Source organism: Argiope bruennichi, chromosome 8 (assembly GCF_947563725.1).
Source record: "Argiope bruennichi chromosome 8, qqArgBrue1.1, whole genome shotgun sequence".
Lineage (NCBI taxonomy): Eukaryota > Metazoa > Arthropoda > Arachnida > Araneae > Araneidae > Argiope > Argiope bruennichi.
The window spans coordinates 129,732,839-129,751,821 of NC_079158.1; the positions used below are offsets into that span (position 1 = coordinate 129,732,839).

Consider the following 18,983-nt stretch of genomic DNA (forward strand, 5'->3'; position numbering starts at 1 on the left):
CTCTGGATCAATTCAATGATGCGTCAGGCAAATATAGAGATTCAGATAAAATGGTAAAAACCAATTGCTTTCAAGAATTTAAAAATGTTTTCGTGAGGATTTTCTCCCAATAGCGTTCGCATGTTCAGTGACAAGGAGTTAAAAAAATGTAAACGGTGAGAAATTAAAATCAGGACATTCTATTAAAATATGAATAACTGTTAAAATAACTTGGCATTTGGAGCAAAAAGGAGCTCGATCGCCTAAAAAAAGATATTTATGCGTTAAGCGAGTGTGACCAATGCGGAGTCGAGTCAGTTTGACATCGAGCTCACGCACTGGGAGACAAGGCCATGATTTAATAAAGGGTTTTATACAGTGTAATTTATTATTTGTCTGTTGGCTAAATGATTTTTCCCATAGTGAATAAATATGTTTTGTGAAAACACTCTTCGCGTCGGAAGAAGGTATTTCACGTTGCATGAACAAGGTGGCTGCTTTTGCAGCATTGTCCGCCAGTTCATTTCCCGCTATACCAACATGACCTGGAATCCAGCAGAATAATATTTCGTAACCTCTATTTTGAAGCGTCTTTAAAAGACACAAGATTTCCAAGGCAATTGGATGAATTCGAATGTGAAAATGGGAAAGTGTTTCTAAGGAACTCATGCTGTCGGTATAAATACAAAAATTGCGTTCGGAGCAGAGAGAAACTTTCTGTAAAGCATAAAAAATTGCCATCAACTCAGCAGATAGAACAGAAAAGGATGCATACAGAGTGTAACTGAATGTTTCCATGTGGAAAACAATACCACAACCAACATGGTCGTCCGTCTTGGAACCATCCGTGAAAATAGGCAAATACTTTGAATACTGACAGCGATGAGAACAAAAAAGTTTTTGAAAAATAACAGGGGCCGTTGTTGACTTTTCAAAACCATGAAAAGGGTTTATAAAGGAAAACCGAGGGATATCCCAAGGAGGAAATGAAAATAAATCAAGTGTCTGAATACTCATATCATGGAGTTCCGAATCATTTAGGAGTAATTTAGGAGTCACAGAGACGATTTGTTTCTCCAATATCCATCGTTCGCAAGATCGAGAAAAGGATGAATGATTGCCCTTGCAGTTCACGCATTTTTCTTCAGCGGAGCATTGCTGGCTATCGTGACCTTTCTCTGCACAGCGGGCGCAAGTGAGTGTCCCGCGGCAGTTAGATTTCGAGTGTCCAAATCGTTGACACTGGAAACAGCGGAGAGGATTTGGAATGTATGGTCTTACGGCCAATTTCATATAGCCGACTTTGACGCGTTCTGGCAATTTAGGTCTGTTAAAAGTGAGGATAAAATGTTTAGTAGGAAGAAGTTGCCCATCTCGCCGAATAGATATACGGCGAACATGTGTCACTCCTTCGGGCTTCAATTCATGAGTGATTTTTTCTAATGTATCGTTAAATAATTCGCCGCATGTTATAACACCCTTTGAGGTATTTAGTGTTGTGTGAGGACTAACACTGACAGCAATTGTTGAAAGAGATGTCAATTTGAGTATCTGCTGAGCCTGCTTGCGGGAATTGACCTCCACAAGCAAGTCTCCAGAACGAAGTTTACGTGTTGAAGTGACTGAACCAAGAGCTCCTGAAATGGCCTTTTCAACAAGGAATGGGGACACATTGTGAAATGTTTCATCATTTGTAGATTTACGTTTGATTATGAAAAATTTATCGAAATGTGCGATGAAAGAGTTTACTGACTTTTGTTGCCCACCGAAGGGAGCAGATTTAGGTTTGCCCATATGACATTGCTAAAGATTCGGGCCCGACGGCACCGCCCACCACGGAGCCCAACAAGGGAAGGCAGCCACCGGCTCTGGATATTTCCAACCTCAGTACTTACCCTAGTGCTAATCGGTACCTATACGCTGGGAGCTACCCCCGGGGACAGTGACCACCCTTAACGCCAAGCCCAAGGAGTAGCCCCTTCGCTTGATCCCTAGCAAACTAACCACTCAGGTGGCCAGCAACCAGCCGATTGATACACCGGGGACCACAGTGCATCACCCGTCTAATGGGTCGCCACGCACGGCAAACACGTGGGGGTTTTTGCTGTCCATGAGAAGCAAGAAGCAAACAGAGCGGCGACAGCTTCTCATGGAGAGCTCCCTCGCCTACCCTCGAGGGAAAGAAGAAAAAAGGAGACAGCAGAAGACGTAGTGCAGAGTAAAACGTAAAGGGAGTAAAGATCCCTGGGTACCTCGGGATTGGGACACCCGTACTCACCTATAGTAGGTGAGCCCCTGAGGGGCCTATACGCTGGGAGTTACCCCCGGGGACAGTGACCACCCTTAACGCCAAGCCCAAGGAGTAACCCCTTCGCTTGATCCCTAGCAGACTAGCCACTCAGGTGACTAGGTACCAGCCGATTGATACACCGGGGACCACAGTGCACCACCCGTCTTTCTAATGGGTCGCCACGCACGGCCAACACGTGGGGTTTTGGCTGTCCATGAGAAGCAAGAAGCAAGAAGCAAACAGAGCGGCGACAACTTCTCATGGAGAGCTCCCTCGCTTGCCGTCGAGGGAAAGAAAAAAAGGCGACAGCAGAAGGCGCAGAGGAGAGTAAACCTAAAGGGAGTAAAGATCCCTGGGTACCTCGGGATTGGGACACCCGTACTCACCTATAGTAGGTGAGCCCCTGAGGGGAGTGTTTGGGTGGAATTTCTCACCCACCAGGTCTTGTAAAGTTAATGACGATGACTTAAAGTTTAAACGAGAGGAATTAAAAGATGGGCATTCGATTAAAATATGATTAATGGTGAAATCCACACGACATGTGGGACATTTAGGTGCCGCCTCGCCAAAAATGAGGTGTTTATGCGTATAGCGTGTATGTCCTATACGGAGGCGTGTCAATTTGACATCAACCTCTCGTATAGGGTGAACAGGCCACAAATCAGTCCTGGGGTTTATTGAATGCAATTTGTTGTGGATCTGCAGATCCCAAGATTCTTGCCAAGTAGCAAAAATTCGGCATACAAATGACCTTTTAGCATCACAATATGGGAGGGCCTGAGACAGAAATGTTGATGCAGATTTGGCTGCAAAATCTGCCCTTTCATTTCCCGAAATACCTGCATGACCCGGAACGCAGCAGAAAAGAATATTAAAGCCCCTGTTTTGTAATAGCTGCCAGATAGATAAAATTTGGATAGCCACTGGATGCATCTGGTTATGAAAATGAGCAAGTGCCTCCAAAGCACTCATACTGTCGGTGTATATGATAAAATTTCGCTGAGCTGAAGGTGGATGGATGGATGGATAGTGGGATTGGATTGGATTGTAGATTTTATTGGCACAAGAGCCTGAAAAGGCCATACTGCGCCATGCATATGGTCAAAAAGAAACAAAAGTATGAAAATCCAAACAGCCGTCAGTAAAAAAGGTTCAAAAATTCAATGATAAAACTCTGGATCAATTCAATGATGCGTCAGGCAAATATGGAGATTCAGATAAAATGGTAAAAACCAATTGCTTTCAAGAATTTAAAAATGTTTTCGTGAGGATTTTCTTCCAATAGCGTTCGCATGTTCAGTGACAAGGAGTTAAAAAAATGTAAACGGTGAGAATTAAAATCAGGACATTCTATTAAAATATGAATAACTGTTAAAATAACTTGGCATTTGGAGCAAAAAGGAGCTCGATCGCCTAAAAAAAGATATTTATGCGTTAAGCGAGTGTGACCAATGCGGAGTCGAGTCAGTTTGACATCGAGCTCACGCACTGGGAGACAAGGCCATGATTTAATAAAGGGTTTTATACAGTGTAATTTATTATTTGTCTGTTGGCTCCATGATTTTTCCCATAGTGAATAAATATGTTTTGTGAAAACATTCTTCGCGTCGGAAGAAGGTATTTCACGTTGCATGAACAAGGTGGCTGTTTTTGCAGCATTGTCCGCCAGTTCATTTCCCGCTATACCAACATGACCTGGAATCCAGCAGAATAATATTTCGTAACCTCTATTTTGGAGTGTCTTTAAAAGACACAAGATTTCCAAGGCAATTGGATGAATTCGAATGTGAAAATAGGAAAGTGTTTCTAAGGAACTCATGCTGTCGGTATAAATACAAAAATTGCGTTCGGAGCAGAGAGAAACTTTCTGTAAAGCATAAAAAATTGCCATCAACTCAGCAGATAGAACAGAAAAGGATGAATACAGAGTGTAACCGAATGTTTCCATGTGGAAAACAATACCACAACCAACATGGTCGTCCGCCTTGGAACCATCCGTGAAAATAGGCAAATACTTTGAATACTGACAGCGATGAGAACAAAAAAGTTTTTGAAAAATAACAGGGGCCGTTGTTGACTTTTCAAAACCATGAAAAGGGTTTATAAAGGAAAACCGAGGGATATCCCAAGGAGGAAATGAAAATAAATCAAGTGTCTGAATACTCATATCACGGAGTTCCGAATCATTTAGGAGTAATTTAACTCTCTCACAAAATGGAAGAATGTTAGAAGGTCGAGCCGTGTATAATCTCCGAAGGCGGATTGGAAGTATCAAGGAGTGTATAGGGTGTTTCGGGACAGACATCACTCGGAGGTAATAGTGTATAGATATTTTTTGGCGCCGTAAATTTAATGGCATTTGGTGAGAGACAATATAAAGACTTTCCACTGGTGAGGTACGAAATGCACCTGAACAAATTCTTAAAGCAGAATGGTGTATGGTATCCAATCTACGTAAAACAGAAGATCTTGCAGAACCATATACCATACAACCATAATCCATGCGTGCTAGAATAACTGATTCATAGATTCGAAGCAAAGATGTTCTGTCTGCTCCCCAAGAGGTTCTTGAAAGTACTTTGAGAATGTTCAATGATCTGTCCCACTTCTTCCGCAGATATAAGACATGCGGAAGGAAAGTGAGCTTGCGATCAAATATTACTCCCAAATATTTTATTTCATTAACCACAGGTATTCCAGTATTTTGGATATGGATAATAGGGTCCAAATGGATTCCACGCTTCCTGCAAAAATGCACACATCGACTTTTCTCAAGTGAAATCACATGCCCGTTTTCATCGCACCAATCTACCAGTTTGTTAACTGCAACTTGCAGCTGGCGCTCTATTAAGCGCATATTGCTCCCTTGGCAAGATATCTGAAGGTCATCCACATATAATGTACCTTGGATAGATGGAGGTAAAACGTTAAGAATCTGACTAAAATGGACAATAAAAAGTGTAACACTGAGGATGCTTCCCTGTGGAACACCCTCAGCCTGAATAAAAGGGTTAGAATATAAATTACCAACCCGGACACGAAGTGTGCGCAATGATAAAAAGTGTTTTAAAAACATGGGCAAGTTTCCTTTAAAGCCAAAATTTGCAAGTGTAGAGAGAATACCAAACCTCCAGGCGCGATCATACGCCTTTTCTAAATCGAAGAAGACAGAGACCAGATGATTTCGGCAAACAAATGCATTGCGAATTTCAGTTTCGAGTAGGACAATATTATCAAAAGTCGCTCGTCCTCTGCGAAAACCACTTTGCAGCAATGGTATGGATGCTTTTTTCTCTAATTGATATATCAGACGGGCATTAACCATGCGTTCAAGCGTCTTACATAGGCAACTTGTGAGCGCAATAGGCCTATAGTGCAGAGGGTTAGAGGAGTCCTTGCCGGGTTTCAAGATTGGAATCACAATAGCTTCATGCCATTGTGATGGGAACTTCTGTTCAATCCAAATGCGATTAAATAGAATCAGCAGATTGGAAAGAGAAGTGGTAGACAAATGGCGAAGCATGCTATAAGTGATTCCATCAGGACCAGGGCTGGTATCATGAGCCTTCTTTAAAGCTGCCAGTAGTTCGTGCAACCTAAATTCTGTATTGTAAGGAAGCGATTTCCGGGTGAAGAAACACAAAGACTTGCGTTCTACACGTTTCTTAATAGCTATAAATGAAGGCTTATACGAATTAGTCGCTGAAACCTGTGCAAATGAATGTCCAAGAGTATTCACGATATCTAAAGGAGAAGATACCAATCCGTTTTCAGTCTTCAGAACAGGAATGGAAAATTCTTGGTAAATTCCATTCGCTGCCTTGACCTTTCTCCAGAGTAGTTTCGGAGAAGTAAAGGCTGTGATAGAAGATATGAACTTAATCCAGGACTCTCTCTGACTTTGCCTACAGACACGACGAGCATTGGCTCTGGCACGTTTGAAAGCAAGTAAATTCTCTGTTGTGGGATATCTGCGGAAAATATTCCACCGCTTTTTTTGTTCTCGGTGACTGTCGCGGCAAGCTTCATTCCACCACGGTCTCGGGAATTTCCTCAAACGTGGGGAGCTTTTGGGGATGGTATTGTTCGCAGCGTCAATTAAACAGTCAACTGCATTTTGTACTGCCTCTGTAATATTAGTTGTTCTGACCATGTTCTCTGAAATTACTGCCTGTTGCATGAAAGCATTCCAATCAGCCCGCTGGAATAGGAAACGCGGGGGACAAGAAGTCGCGCCGCCTCTATCAGCATAGGAAACCATTAAGGGGAAGTGATCACTATCGTAGAGATCTGTCGCAACTGCAAAACTGAGCAACGGAAAGAGATCGGGAGAGCAAATAGCCAGATCCAGACTGTGAAACGTACGTGTGGGCTCATGGAAATAGGTTTTCTCATCATGATTAAGCAGACAGAGACAGTTATCAGAGATAAACTGTTCAATCTGTCTCCCACGAGAATTTGTATTTTCCGAGCCCCATAAAGTACTATGAGCATTAAAATCACCAAGTAGTACGAAAGGTTTGGGTAATTGGTCCAATAAATTATCAAGTTCATGTTGGTTAATGATAGCATGTGGAGGCAAGTAAATGCTGCACACTGTGATAAAGGTCCGTATATGAACTTGAACAGCCACAGCTTGTAAAGAAGTTTGTAAATTTAAATGTGAGCTCGGGTAAAGATTGGAGGTTAAGATGCAAACACCACCGGAAGGATTATTTCCAGTATTAGCATCTTTACGAGCACAGTTATATCCACGGATTTTCATGGGGATGTCGTGCTTCAGGAAAGTTTCCTGAAAAGCAAAACAAGCGGGATGAAACTGGTTAATAATTTGCTTAATACCAACAAATTTGGACCGAAGGCCACGACAGTTCCAGGAAATGAAAGTTCCCATTAAGTAACAGAAGTATTGAGAATGTTGGTGCGAGTCTTATCAAGAGTTGGCGAAACATCGCAACTCATTTGTAATTCATCCTCCTCGTCAGACGGATGAAGGGAAATGGAATCGGGACTTTTAGGTTTGCCAAAAATGGACGTTAAGTCCTTATGAGCATTACCTTGTGTCGCAAGTCCCAAAGCGACAGAATTTTGTGTTGCAGATTTTTTCAACTTCGTTCTTAGTTCTTTTGGTGAAAGTCCCCGTTTTGACAGCTTTAGCTTTAGTGCTCTTTGAGAATTGGAGTTTGATTTCGATTTCGATCGGACTGGTTTGCTAGTTTCTGGTGCACTGGATGGTGAATTTTCAATCTCAGAGTCGGAAGAGTTTTTGACAGTTGTAGTTTGGGAGTTATATTTCACACAGTTTGTGCATTGACAGTTTGCACAGAAGGGTGTTTTTACAACGGAAGCATAACTCACACCAGGTTTGGGTGTTTGAGCTAATACTTTTTTTCTTGCTTCAGGATACGAAATAGATTCTTTAAATTTAATGGAGGTTATTTGTTTTTCAATTTTCCAGCGTTCGCAGACTCGAGAAAACGACGCATGACAGCCTCCACAGTTCACGCATTTTTCGGGGGCGTTACACTGTTCACTATCGTGGTCTTTTCCTGCACAGCGGGCGCATGTTAGAGTCCCGCGGCAATTAATCTTCGAATGGCCGAATCGCTGGCATTTAAAACATCTCAAGGGGTTTGGGATATACTGTCGGACCGGTAGTTTAATGTATCCAGCATATATGAATTCTGGGATTGTTGGTCTATGAAATGTAAGGATATAATGCTTTGTGGGAAGGAGTTGTTCATCCCGCCTAATGGAAATTTGGCGTACGTGAGTCACTCCTTGGGGTTTCAATTCCGCAGTGATTTCTTCAAGGGGGACATTGAACAATTCACCACATGTTATTACACCCTTGGAAAAATTTAGAGATGTGTGAGAGGCAGCGGTTACAGGGATGTGAGCTATAGCTTTCATTTTTATTACTTGCTGTGCTTGTTTTTTCGTAGAAACTTCGATCAGCAAGTCACCAGAACGCATTTTCCGTATTGCAGACACTTCGCCAATTGTTGCAGTGATTGCTTTCTGCACTAGAAAAGGTGATACTGAATTAAAATTTTCGTTTTTATCACCGATTCGTTTAAGTATAAAATAACGATCAAAAAGTGGAAGGTTGGTAGTAAGATTAGGTATTTTGCGATGCCCACTGAAGGGAGATTTCCGGGAGGAGCCCATACGATATTGATGAAATTTCAGGTCCGACGGCACCGCCCACCACGGAGCCCAACAAGGGAAGGCAGCCACCGGCTCTGGCCATTCCCAGCCTTTGGCGCTTACCCTAGCGCTAGCCGAAACCTATACGCTCGGAGTTACCCCCGGGGACAGTGACCACCCTTAACGCCAAGCCCAAGGAGTAACCCCTTCGCTTGATCCCTAGCAGACTAGCCACTAAGGTGACTATCTACCAGCCGATTGATGCACAGGGGACCACAGTGCACCACCCGTCTATCTAGTGGGTTGCCACGCACGGCCAACACGTGGGGTTTTGGCTGTCCATGAGAAGCAAACAGAGCGGCGACAGCTTCTCATGGAGAGCTCCCTCGCTTGCCGTCGAGGGAATGAAGAAACAGCAGAAAGCAGAAGGCGTAGGGGAGATTGAACATAAAGGGAGTAAAGATCCCTGGGTACCTCGGGATTGGGACACCCGTACTCACCTATAGTAGGTGAGCCCCTGAGGGGGTCCTATACGGAGACGAGTCAATTTAACATCCATCTCACGTATAGGATGAACAGGCCAAGAAACAATGTTCGTTTCAACAGAATGCAATTTATTTCTGATCTGCAGGCCCCACGATTTTTGCCAAACAGAAACAAAATGATGATCAATAGACCTTTTGATGTCACAAAAGGGAAGTCCTATACTTAAAAAGGTCGTTGCAGATTTTGCGGTTAAATCTGCCTTCTCATTCCCGAAGATACCAACATGACTCGGAACCCAACAGAAATTTATTTGGAAGCCATCATTTTTCAAAACTCGCAAAGTGAATAAAATTTTAATCGCAACCGGATGCATCCGATTGTGATAATGTGAAAGTGTCTCCAAAGCACTCATGCTATCGGTATAGATGACAAAATGACGCTGACAGGATGATCCAATTTTCTGGAGGGCACAGAAAATTGCTACCAACTCAGCTGTAAAGACGGAGCAGCAATTATGAAGACGGTGGCTCAGTGTATCGGATGGAAGTATGATTCCACAACCGACATGATCATCCGATTTCGAGCCATCCGTGAAAATTGGGGCAAAAGTAGAATACTGATAGCGATGGTATAAAAAGATCTGCTGGAGAACAACAGTAGCTGTTGAGGACTTATCAAATCCAAGAAAAGGATTCAAATAAGAAAATTGCGGGATATCCCAGGGTGGGAAATTAAGGAAATCCACAGCTCTAACACGAATATCGTTAAGGTCCGAGTCATGAAGGAGTATTTTTGTTCTCTCCAAAAAGGGAAGCATGTTCGAAGGACGGGCATTATACAGTCGACGAAGACCAACTGGCAGTGACAATTGGCCTAAAGGATGTTTGAGAACAGATTTTGTTCGAAAATAAAATATGGCAGACAATTTCTTACGCCTTAAACTTAGAGGAAGTTGATGGCATATAACGTATAGGCTTTCAACCTGAGAAGTACGGAATGCCCCTGAACAGATACGCAGAGCAGAATGGTGAATGGTATCCAGTCGCCTCAAAACTGATGGGCAGGCGGAACCATACACCATACAACCATAGTCAATTCGGGAAAGAATTACTGCTTGGTAAATACGGATTAAGGAGGTTCGATCGGCACCCCAAGATGTTTTCGAAAGCACTTTTAAAATGTTCAATGATTTCTCACACTTCTTCCGTAAATATAAGATATGCGGCAGGAAGGTGAGCTTCCGATCAAGAATCACTCCTAAAAACCGTACTTCGTTCACCACAGGGATTTGAGTATTTCGAATATGTATATTCGGATCAAGGTGAAGCTTTCTTTTCCGGCAAAAGTGGACACATCGGCTCTTCTCCGGAGAGATAGTATGCCCATTGTTATCGCACCAAGATACTAATTTATCTACGGCAGTTTGTAAATGTTGTTCAATTACATTCATATCGCTATCTTGGCATGATATCTGCAGATCGTCAACATAAAGGCTGGCATGTACAGATGAAGGTAAGCTTGTTAAAATTTGACTAAGATGAGCGATAAAAAGCGTGACACTGAGGACACTTCCCTGCGGAACTCCCTCAGCTTGAATAAAAGAATCGGAATAAATGTTGCCTACACGAACTCTGAAAGTCCGACGAGATAAAAAGTTCTGTAAAAACATAGGTAGGTTTCCCCTAAAACCGAAGTTAAAAAGTGTTGAAAGTATTCCAAAGCGCCAAGCACGGTCATAGGCCTTTTCTATATCAAAAAATATGGAGACAAGGTGATTCCTCTTAACAAAAGCGTTACGGATCTGGGTTTCCAGTAAAATGAGATTGTCGAAGGTGGAACGACCTCTCCGGAAACCACTCTGCAACGGGGGAATGCATCCTTGTTTCTCCAATTCAAAGATAAGACGAGCGTTGACCATGCGCTCAAAGGTTTTACAAATGCAACTTGTTAGAGCAATTGGCCTGTAGCTCAGAGGATTTGAAGATTCCTTGCCAGGTTTTAGGATTGGAATCACAATAGCTTCACGCCATTGTGATGGGTACTTCTGCTCCGTCCATATTCTATTAAATAAAAATAGTAGGTTGGAAAGTGAGTTTTCATTCAAATGGCGAAGCATACTATATGTGATTCCATCCGCCCCAGGACTTGTATCATGGGCTTGAGACTTGGTTTGGTTTGGTTTGGAGTTTTTTGGCGCAAGGGCCAATCTCGGCCAAACTGCGCCATACGTGCGATAAAAAAAGTTTCAAATCTATTTAAATAACAGCACTTAAAACATTAAGAAAAAGGAGTTAAAATGTAAAAAAAATAAATGATAAATTCCAAACATTGGTTAAAAAGTTAAATGTTCGTTAAAAAGCCGATAGTTCTCAGAAAGTTAAAAATATCTGGATGGTGTTTCTCTCCTAGCAATTCTGAAAGTGTTACATGAGATGAATGAAAGTAGCGAGAGCGATGATGATTATAGTTCGGACATTCTATTAAAATGTGATAAACATTTAATTCAGTACAGCATGTAGGACACTTTGGCGCATTCTCTCCAAAGAGTAAATGTTTATGACTAAACCGAGTGTGCCCTATACGGAGGCGAGTCAGTATGACATCTGCCCCTCGTATAGGCAAAACTGGCCACAAGCCAATTAACGGTTTAATAAGATGCAATTTATTTTGGATCTGTTGGTCCCATGTCACTTGCCACAGAGAAAAAATATATTTTGTAACAGATATCTGAATATCCCTATAAGGGATTTCATAATGTAATAAGGAAGAAGCAGTTTTAGCAGTGTAATCAGCTTTTTCATTCCCTGCAATTCCAACATGACCAGGGATCCAGCAGAGTAAAATGCTAAAACCCCGAAGATGGAGAGTCTGCAAGAGTTCCAAAATTTTAATAGCGATGGGATGCGTATGAAAGTTAAAATGATGAAGTGCCTCTAAAGAACTCATGCTGTCGGTATATATACAGCATTGATAGTGAGATGAGAGCGAAATCTTCTGTAATGCAAAGAAAATCGCCATCAGTTCAGCAGAGAGAATTGAGAATGATGTATGCAGACAGAAGCTGTGTATCTCGTCTCCAAAGATGACACCACAACCAACATGTCCGTCTGACTTTGAAGCATCGGTAAATATTGGAAAATGCGAGGCATAATGGGAGCGATGAGAACTAAAAAGTTGTTGGAAGATTACTGGAGCAGTCGTAGTTTTATTAAAACCCAAGAAAGTATTCAGAAAAGAAAACTGAGGAGTCTCCCAAGGAGAAAATGCGTTAAAATCAATTGACAAAATATCAGGAACTTCGAATCTGGAGTTTTGGATTACGCTTTCGACTCTCTCACAAAAAGGAAGTACATGAGAAGGTCGAGCATTATATAATCTTTGAAGAGTAACAGGATTGGCCATATGAGTAATAGGATGATTGAGAAGAGATTTCGCTCGGAAATAATACTGCAATGAAAGTTTTTTTCGCCGCAAATGCAAAGGCATTTGGTGGCACATGACATAAAGGCTCTCTATCGGCGACGTCCAAAAAGCCCCTGAACAAATTCGTAAGGCAGAATGATGCACTGTATCTAGCAGGCGTAGCGTAGCAGAATTGGTAGAGTCATATATTAAACATCCATAATCAATCCTAGACAATATTATGGCTTGGTATATACGTAGTAAGGAGGTACGATCGGCACCCCAAGACGTACGAGAGAGTACCTTGAGTATATTCAGAGATTTCTCGCATCTCTTTCGCAATTGAGATATGCGGAAGAAATGTGAGCTTCCGATCGAAAACCACTCCCAGAAACTTCACTTGATCGACAACAGGAATTGGCTCATTACGAATGAAGATTGACGGATCAGGGTGAATAATTCGCTTTCTGCAAAAATGGACACATCGACTCTTTTCAGCTGAAAAAGTGTGTCCATTTTTATCACACCAAGTAACCAATTTCGTAACAGCATTTTGCAACTGCCGCTCAATCAAATGCATATTGCAGCCTTGACAAGAAATCTGAAGGTCGTCAACGTACAAATTTCCTTGAACAGATGGTGGTAACTGATTTAATATGTCGCTAAAATGCATGATAAAAAGTGTGACACTGAGAACGCTCCCTTGTGGAACGCCCTCAGCTTGAATAAAAGGATCAGAATAAAATTTCCCCATGCGTACCCTAAACGTACGAGATGATAAAAAGTTTTTTATAAAAATTGGGAGCTTTCCCCTAAAACCCAAGTTTAAAAGTTTCTGAAGAATTCCAAAACGCCAAGTACGATCATATGCCCTTTCTACGTCAAAGAAAATGGAGACGAGGTGATTTCGTCGCACAAAAGCGTTGCGAATTTGAGTCTCCAAATGGATTATATTATCAATAGTGGATCGTCCTTTACGGAAGCCACTTTGCATAAGCGGAATACATGCTAGTTTCTCTAATTCAAAAACTAGTCGGGCATTGACCATACGCTCGAGTGTCTTGCAAATGACACTGGTTAATGCAATCGGTCTGTAGTGCAGAGGATTAGAGGGATCTTTACCCGGTTTCAGAATTGGAATTATCAGAGCTTCTTGCCACTGGTTTGGAAATATTTCTTCCTTCCATATTCTGTTAAACAAAAGTAACAGATTTGAGAGCGAAACGGCACTCAAATGGCGAAGCATACTGTATGTAATTCTGTCTGGGCCAGGGCTGGTATCATGAGCTAGGGATATAGCATTTTTCAATTCGAACATCTTAAATTCACAGTTATATGGATGGGCTTTACGAGCTTGAAAATTCAGAGCGAGTTGTTCTGCGCGATTTTTAGTTGCTATAAATTCAGAACTATAGGATTCAACAGCAGAAACGTGTGCAAACGTACGCCCGAGAGTATTGGCGATATCTAATGGGGAGGAGTATGTCGTATTCCTGATTTTCAGAACAGGAAAAGTAAACTCCTGATAAATTCCATTAGCCGCCTTTACTTTTTTCCATAATTGCTTGCTTGAAGTGCGAGATGTAATTGATGAAATATATTTAACCCATGATTCCCTCTCACTACGACGACGAATGCGACGAGCAATAGCTTTGGCTTGTTTGAATGCGACAAGATTTTCTGACGTGGGATACCTTCTAAAGATATTCCATCATTTCTTCTGTTGTTTATGACTGTCACGGCAGTCCCCATTCCACCATGGTCTCCGGTATTTACGTAGTCTTGGTGAACTTTTAGGAATGGTTTTGTTTGCAGCCTTTATTAAGACATCAATAACATGTTGCACTGCCTCCGAAATGTCTGCCACACTGACCATAGTCTGAGTAATATTTGCTAGTTGCGTGAAACCGGCCCAATCGGCCCGCTGGAATAGAAAACGCTGTGGAAGATGTATTCCGTTGTGTCTATCAGCATATGAAATAATTAACGGGAAATGATCACTACCATGGAGATCATCTCCGACTTTAAAATTCAGTAATGGCAATAACTCAGGAGAACAAATGGCCAGATCAATGCTATGAAATGAGCGCGTGGGTTCATGGAAGTGTGTTTTCTCTTCATTGTTCAGCAAACAGAGACAGTTATTGGCAATAAACTGCTCAATCTGTCTCCCGCGAGAATTCGTACGTTCCGAACCCCACAAAATGTTATGCGCATTGAAATCACCTAATAATAAACAAGGCTTAGGAAGTTGGTCCACTAAATTGTTAAGTTCCTGTTGGCTAATGACATTAGGTGGCAGGTAGATTGAGCAGACTATAAATAAAATCCGAGTATGAACCTGCACAGCCGATGCTTGCAGGGAGGTATGTAGAATAAGAGGGGTGCTCGGATATAGATTAGATGTTAAAACACAGACACCTCCAGAATTATTCACTCCAGTGTCTGCATCCTTCCGAACACAGTTATAGCCCCTTAATTTAAGTGGAATATTTGATTTTAAGAACGTTTCTTGTAAACCAATACAGACTGGATGAAAAGTGTTACAAATGGTCTTGATGTCTTGAAATTTGGAACGGGTGCCTCGACAGTTCCAGGAGACGAAAGTACCCATTAAGAAATCTAGGTTGCATCAAAGATATTGGGAACATTTGATTGAGTTGCTGAAATATCACAACTCATTTTAAAATCTTCATCCTCTTCTTCAGATGGATAGAGAGAAATTAAATCAGTACTTTTGGAAACGCCGCCAAAAATGGATGTCAAATCCTTGTGGACTGTGCCTTTATTCGCCAGTCCAAGAGCGACGGAGTTTCGAAAGAGTGATTTTTTTAATTTAGAAGGCACGTCTTGTGAAGATAGGCCACGTTTAGACAGTTTTAACATTAATGATTTCTGAGATTTCGATTTAAGTTTGTTTTTATGTGGTTTGGAGGTTTCTGTAACATTATTTGATGATTTCTCTGAATCAGAAGTGGGGGAATTTTCATGAGTTTTGGTTTCAACAGTTGTTTTTGCATTAGATCCTTGAGCAGCAGAAGCATAAGTGATACCTGGTGTAGGTGTCTCAGCCATAACCTTGCGCCTGGCTTCAGGGTAAGGTATATTTTCCTTAAATTTTACAGCAACAATTTTTTTCTCTAATTGCCATTTGGGGCATAAACGAGAATAAGAGGCATGGTTGCCGTTGCAATTAACGCACTTTTCAGGGGCATTGCACTCCTGACTATCATGCCCTTTCTCTGCACAACGAGCACAGACAGGTGTCCCGCGGCAGGCTGTCTTAGCGTGACCAAAGCGTTGGCATTGATAACATCTCAGAGGGTTGGGGATATAAGGCCTAACAGGCAATTTCATGTAACCAGCTCTGACAGTTTCGGGTAGTTTAGGTTTATGAAACGTAAGAATTAAGTGTTTTGTAGGAAGGAGTTGTCCATCCCGTCGAATATTAATACGGCGTACATGAGTTACTCCTTCAGACCGGAAATCCTCGGTAATTTTTTCCACTGTTTCATTAAATAATTCACCACATGTTATCACGCCTTTACTGTTATTAAGGGAAGAATGATCCTTAACAGAAACAGGTATAGTTGATAAACTTTTAAGCTTAAGTATTTGATGGGACTGCTTCAGAGATTTTACCTCTACAAGCAAGTCACCTGAACGCAGCTTACGAATAGAATTTACTTCGCCAAGAGAACCAGAGATAGCCTTTTCGACAAGAAAAGGAGATACTGTATGGAAAGTTTCATTTTTTTCTGAAATACGGTGAATGACAAAAAATGAGTCGTAAAGAATTTCACACGATTTTGCGATGTTCATTCGTTGCCCACTGAAGGGAGAAAAGTTTTTTTTGCCCATATGACATTGCAGGCAATTCGGGTCCAGCGGCACCGCCCACCACGGAGCCCAACAAGGGATGGCAGCCACCGGCTCTGATTTCACCAGCCTCGGTACTTACCATAGGGCTGACCAGTACCTATACGCTCGGAGTTACCCCCGGGGACAGTGACCACTCTTAACGCCAAGCCCAAGGAGTAACCCCTTCGCTTGATCCCTAGCAGACTAGCCACTCAGGTGACCAGCTACCAGCCGATTGATGCACAGGGGACCACAGTGCACCACCCGTCTTTCTAATGGGTTGCCACGCACGGCCAACACGTGGGGTTTTGGCTGTCCATGAGAAGCAAGAAGCAAACAGAGCGGCGACAGCTTCTCATGGAGAGCTCCCTCGCTTGCCGTCGAGGGAAGGAAATACATAGCAGACAGCAGAAGGCGGAGAGGAGAGCGAACTGAAAGGGAGTAAAGATCCCTGGGTACCTCGGGATTGGGACACCCGTACTCACCTAAAGAAGGTGAGCCCCAGAGGGGCATGGGCTTGAGACAAGGCGGCTTTTAATTCAAACATCCTAAACTCACAGTTGTATGGGTAGGAACTTCGGTCATTAAAATGCAATGATAACCGTTCCGCTGGATTCTTAATTGCCAGAAATTCAGGACTATAAGAATCCATAGCGGAAACCTGTGCGAATGCATGACCAAGAATATTGGCTATGTCTAATGGGAAAGAGTGCATCTCAGTTCCAGTTTTTAAAACAGGGATGGATGATTCACTATAAATCCCATTAGCAGCCTTTACTTTCCTCCATAAATGTTTACTGGAAGTAGAAGATGTGATTGATGATATAAATTTTATCCATGATTCCCTTTGACTACGTCGGCGAATGCGGCGAGCAAGCGCTTTGGCTCTTTTAAAAGCGACAAGATTCTCTGTTGTTGGGTATCGTCTAAAAATATTCCATAGTTTCTATTGATTCTTATGGCTGTCGTGGCATTCTTTATTCCACCACGGTTTGTAAAACTTCCTTAGACGCGAGGAAGATTTTGGTAGGGTGTTATTAGCGGCTTTTATAATTGTTTGAATGACATGTTGAACTGCTTCTGTGATGTCTGGAATACTGACCATAGCCTGTGAGATGTCTGCTGAGTGCATAAACATATCCCAGTTTGCTCGATGGAATAAAAAACGTGGAGGACGTAGAGTCTTATTTCCTCCTTGAGCATATGAGACAATAACTGGAAAATGATCACTATTGTATAGATCATTACTGACTGAAAATTTAAGCAACGGCAAGAGTTCAGGAGAACATATGGCCAGATCAAGTGTATGGAAGCTACGTGTGGGTTCATGGAAGTACGTTTTCTGTTCAGTATTGAGCAGACAGAGACAGTTGTTAGAAATAAACTGCTCAATTTTCCGCCCTCGAGAGTTTGTACTTTCTGAACCCCACAATGTACTATGTCCGTTAAAGTCGCCCAGTAAGAGAAATGGTGAGGGAAGCTGGTCTACTAGGTTATCAAGATCTTGCTGACATATAACTGCATGAGGTGGTAAGTAAAGGCAGCAGACTGTGACTAATGTCCGTACATGAACTTATACAGCCACAGCCTGTAGAGATGTATGTAGAGTTAGAGGTGTGCTCGGATAAAGGTTAGAAGTGAAGATACAGACACCTCCAGAAATGCGATTTGATTTGATTTGATTTGAGGTTTTATGGCACAAGAACCAATATGTAGGTTATACTGCGCCAAACAAGATTATTTCTAATTCAAAGTTTAATAAAAACAGTTTTTATAAAAGTGATATAAAGAACATTGGTAAAATGATGATAAATTACAAAAAGTCAAAACGAAGCCATAATGGTAAGTTCAAATTAAGGAATAAAAACCTATAGATTTTAAAAAGACAAAAAGGTTCTCATGTGGATCCCTAGAAAGCAACAAGGGCAAAGTCACTGTAGTTGTTTTGAAGTAAAATAAGCGTTGTCCAGAAATGCGAGATTCTGTGTCTGCATCTTTCCGCACACAGCTGTATCCGCGTAGTTTAATAGGAATGCTTGGTGTCAAAAAGGTTTCTTGAACACCAAGACAAATGGGATGAAATTTGTTAAAGATGGACTTGATATCAGGAAGTTTGGAACGAATGCCACGACAATTCCATGAAAGGAAAGTACCCATTAAGAGAGTTTTGTATTAGAAGAGAGGTCGCTATCAGTTGTTTGAGTTGGTGAAACATCGCAACTCATTTCTAATTCATCGTCATCCCCTTCAGATGGATGGAGTTCAATGATATCGGGACTTTTGGGTGCGCCACCAAAAATGGATGTTAAATCCTTATGGACGATACCCTGCGTCGCCAGTCCCAGTGCGACGGATTTCTGTGTTTTTGATAATTTTAATTTTGAAGGCAGCTGTATTGACGAAGAGCCACGTTTTGCAAGCTTTAGTTTCAGTGAATTTTGGGATTTTGAATTCGATTTCGATTTAGCAGGTTTGATATTGTCAGGAATATTTTTTGCAGTAGGTTCAGTTTCAGATTCAGAGGATTTATCTGTATTTTTGTTTTCGGTGGAGTATTTAACACAATTCTTACAAGAACAATTTGTACAAAAAGATTTTCTTACTACAGATGCATATGTTAAACCAGGTGAGGGTGTTTGAGCTAGAACTTTCTTTCTAGCTTCAGGATAGGATAAATTTTCCTTCGTTTTTATTGCTGTTATTTGTTTTTCTTGTTGCCAACGTTCACAATTTCTAGAAAATGAAGTATGATTACCTCTGCAGTTTACACATTTTTCGGGTGCGCAACACTGCTGGCTATCATGGCCTTTTTCTG

The 18,983-nt window shown here is 41.8% G+C and overlaps 1 protein-coding gene across 1 annotated transcript; it reads right to left on the reverse strand.

Annotated features, from left to right (window-relative positions):
• Positions 1-7,162: 7,162 nt before the first annotated feature.
• Positions 7,163-8,245, reverse strand: LOC129980789 (uncharacterized). Its single transcript, XM_056091172.1, has one exon. It carries the CDS (start codon positions 8,243-8,245, stop codon positions 7,163-7,165), a length of 1,083 nt encoding a protein of 360 aa, XP_055947147.1.
• Positions 8,246-18,983: the final 10,738 nt, after the last annotated feature.

What these genes read in the sequence shown, in the direction of transcription:
- LOC129980789 (XM_056091172.1), bottom strand. Translation starts at nt 8,245, where the DNA reads ATGCGTTCTGGTGACTTGCTGATCGAAGTTTCTACGAAAAAACAAGCA.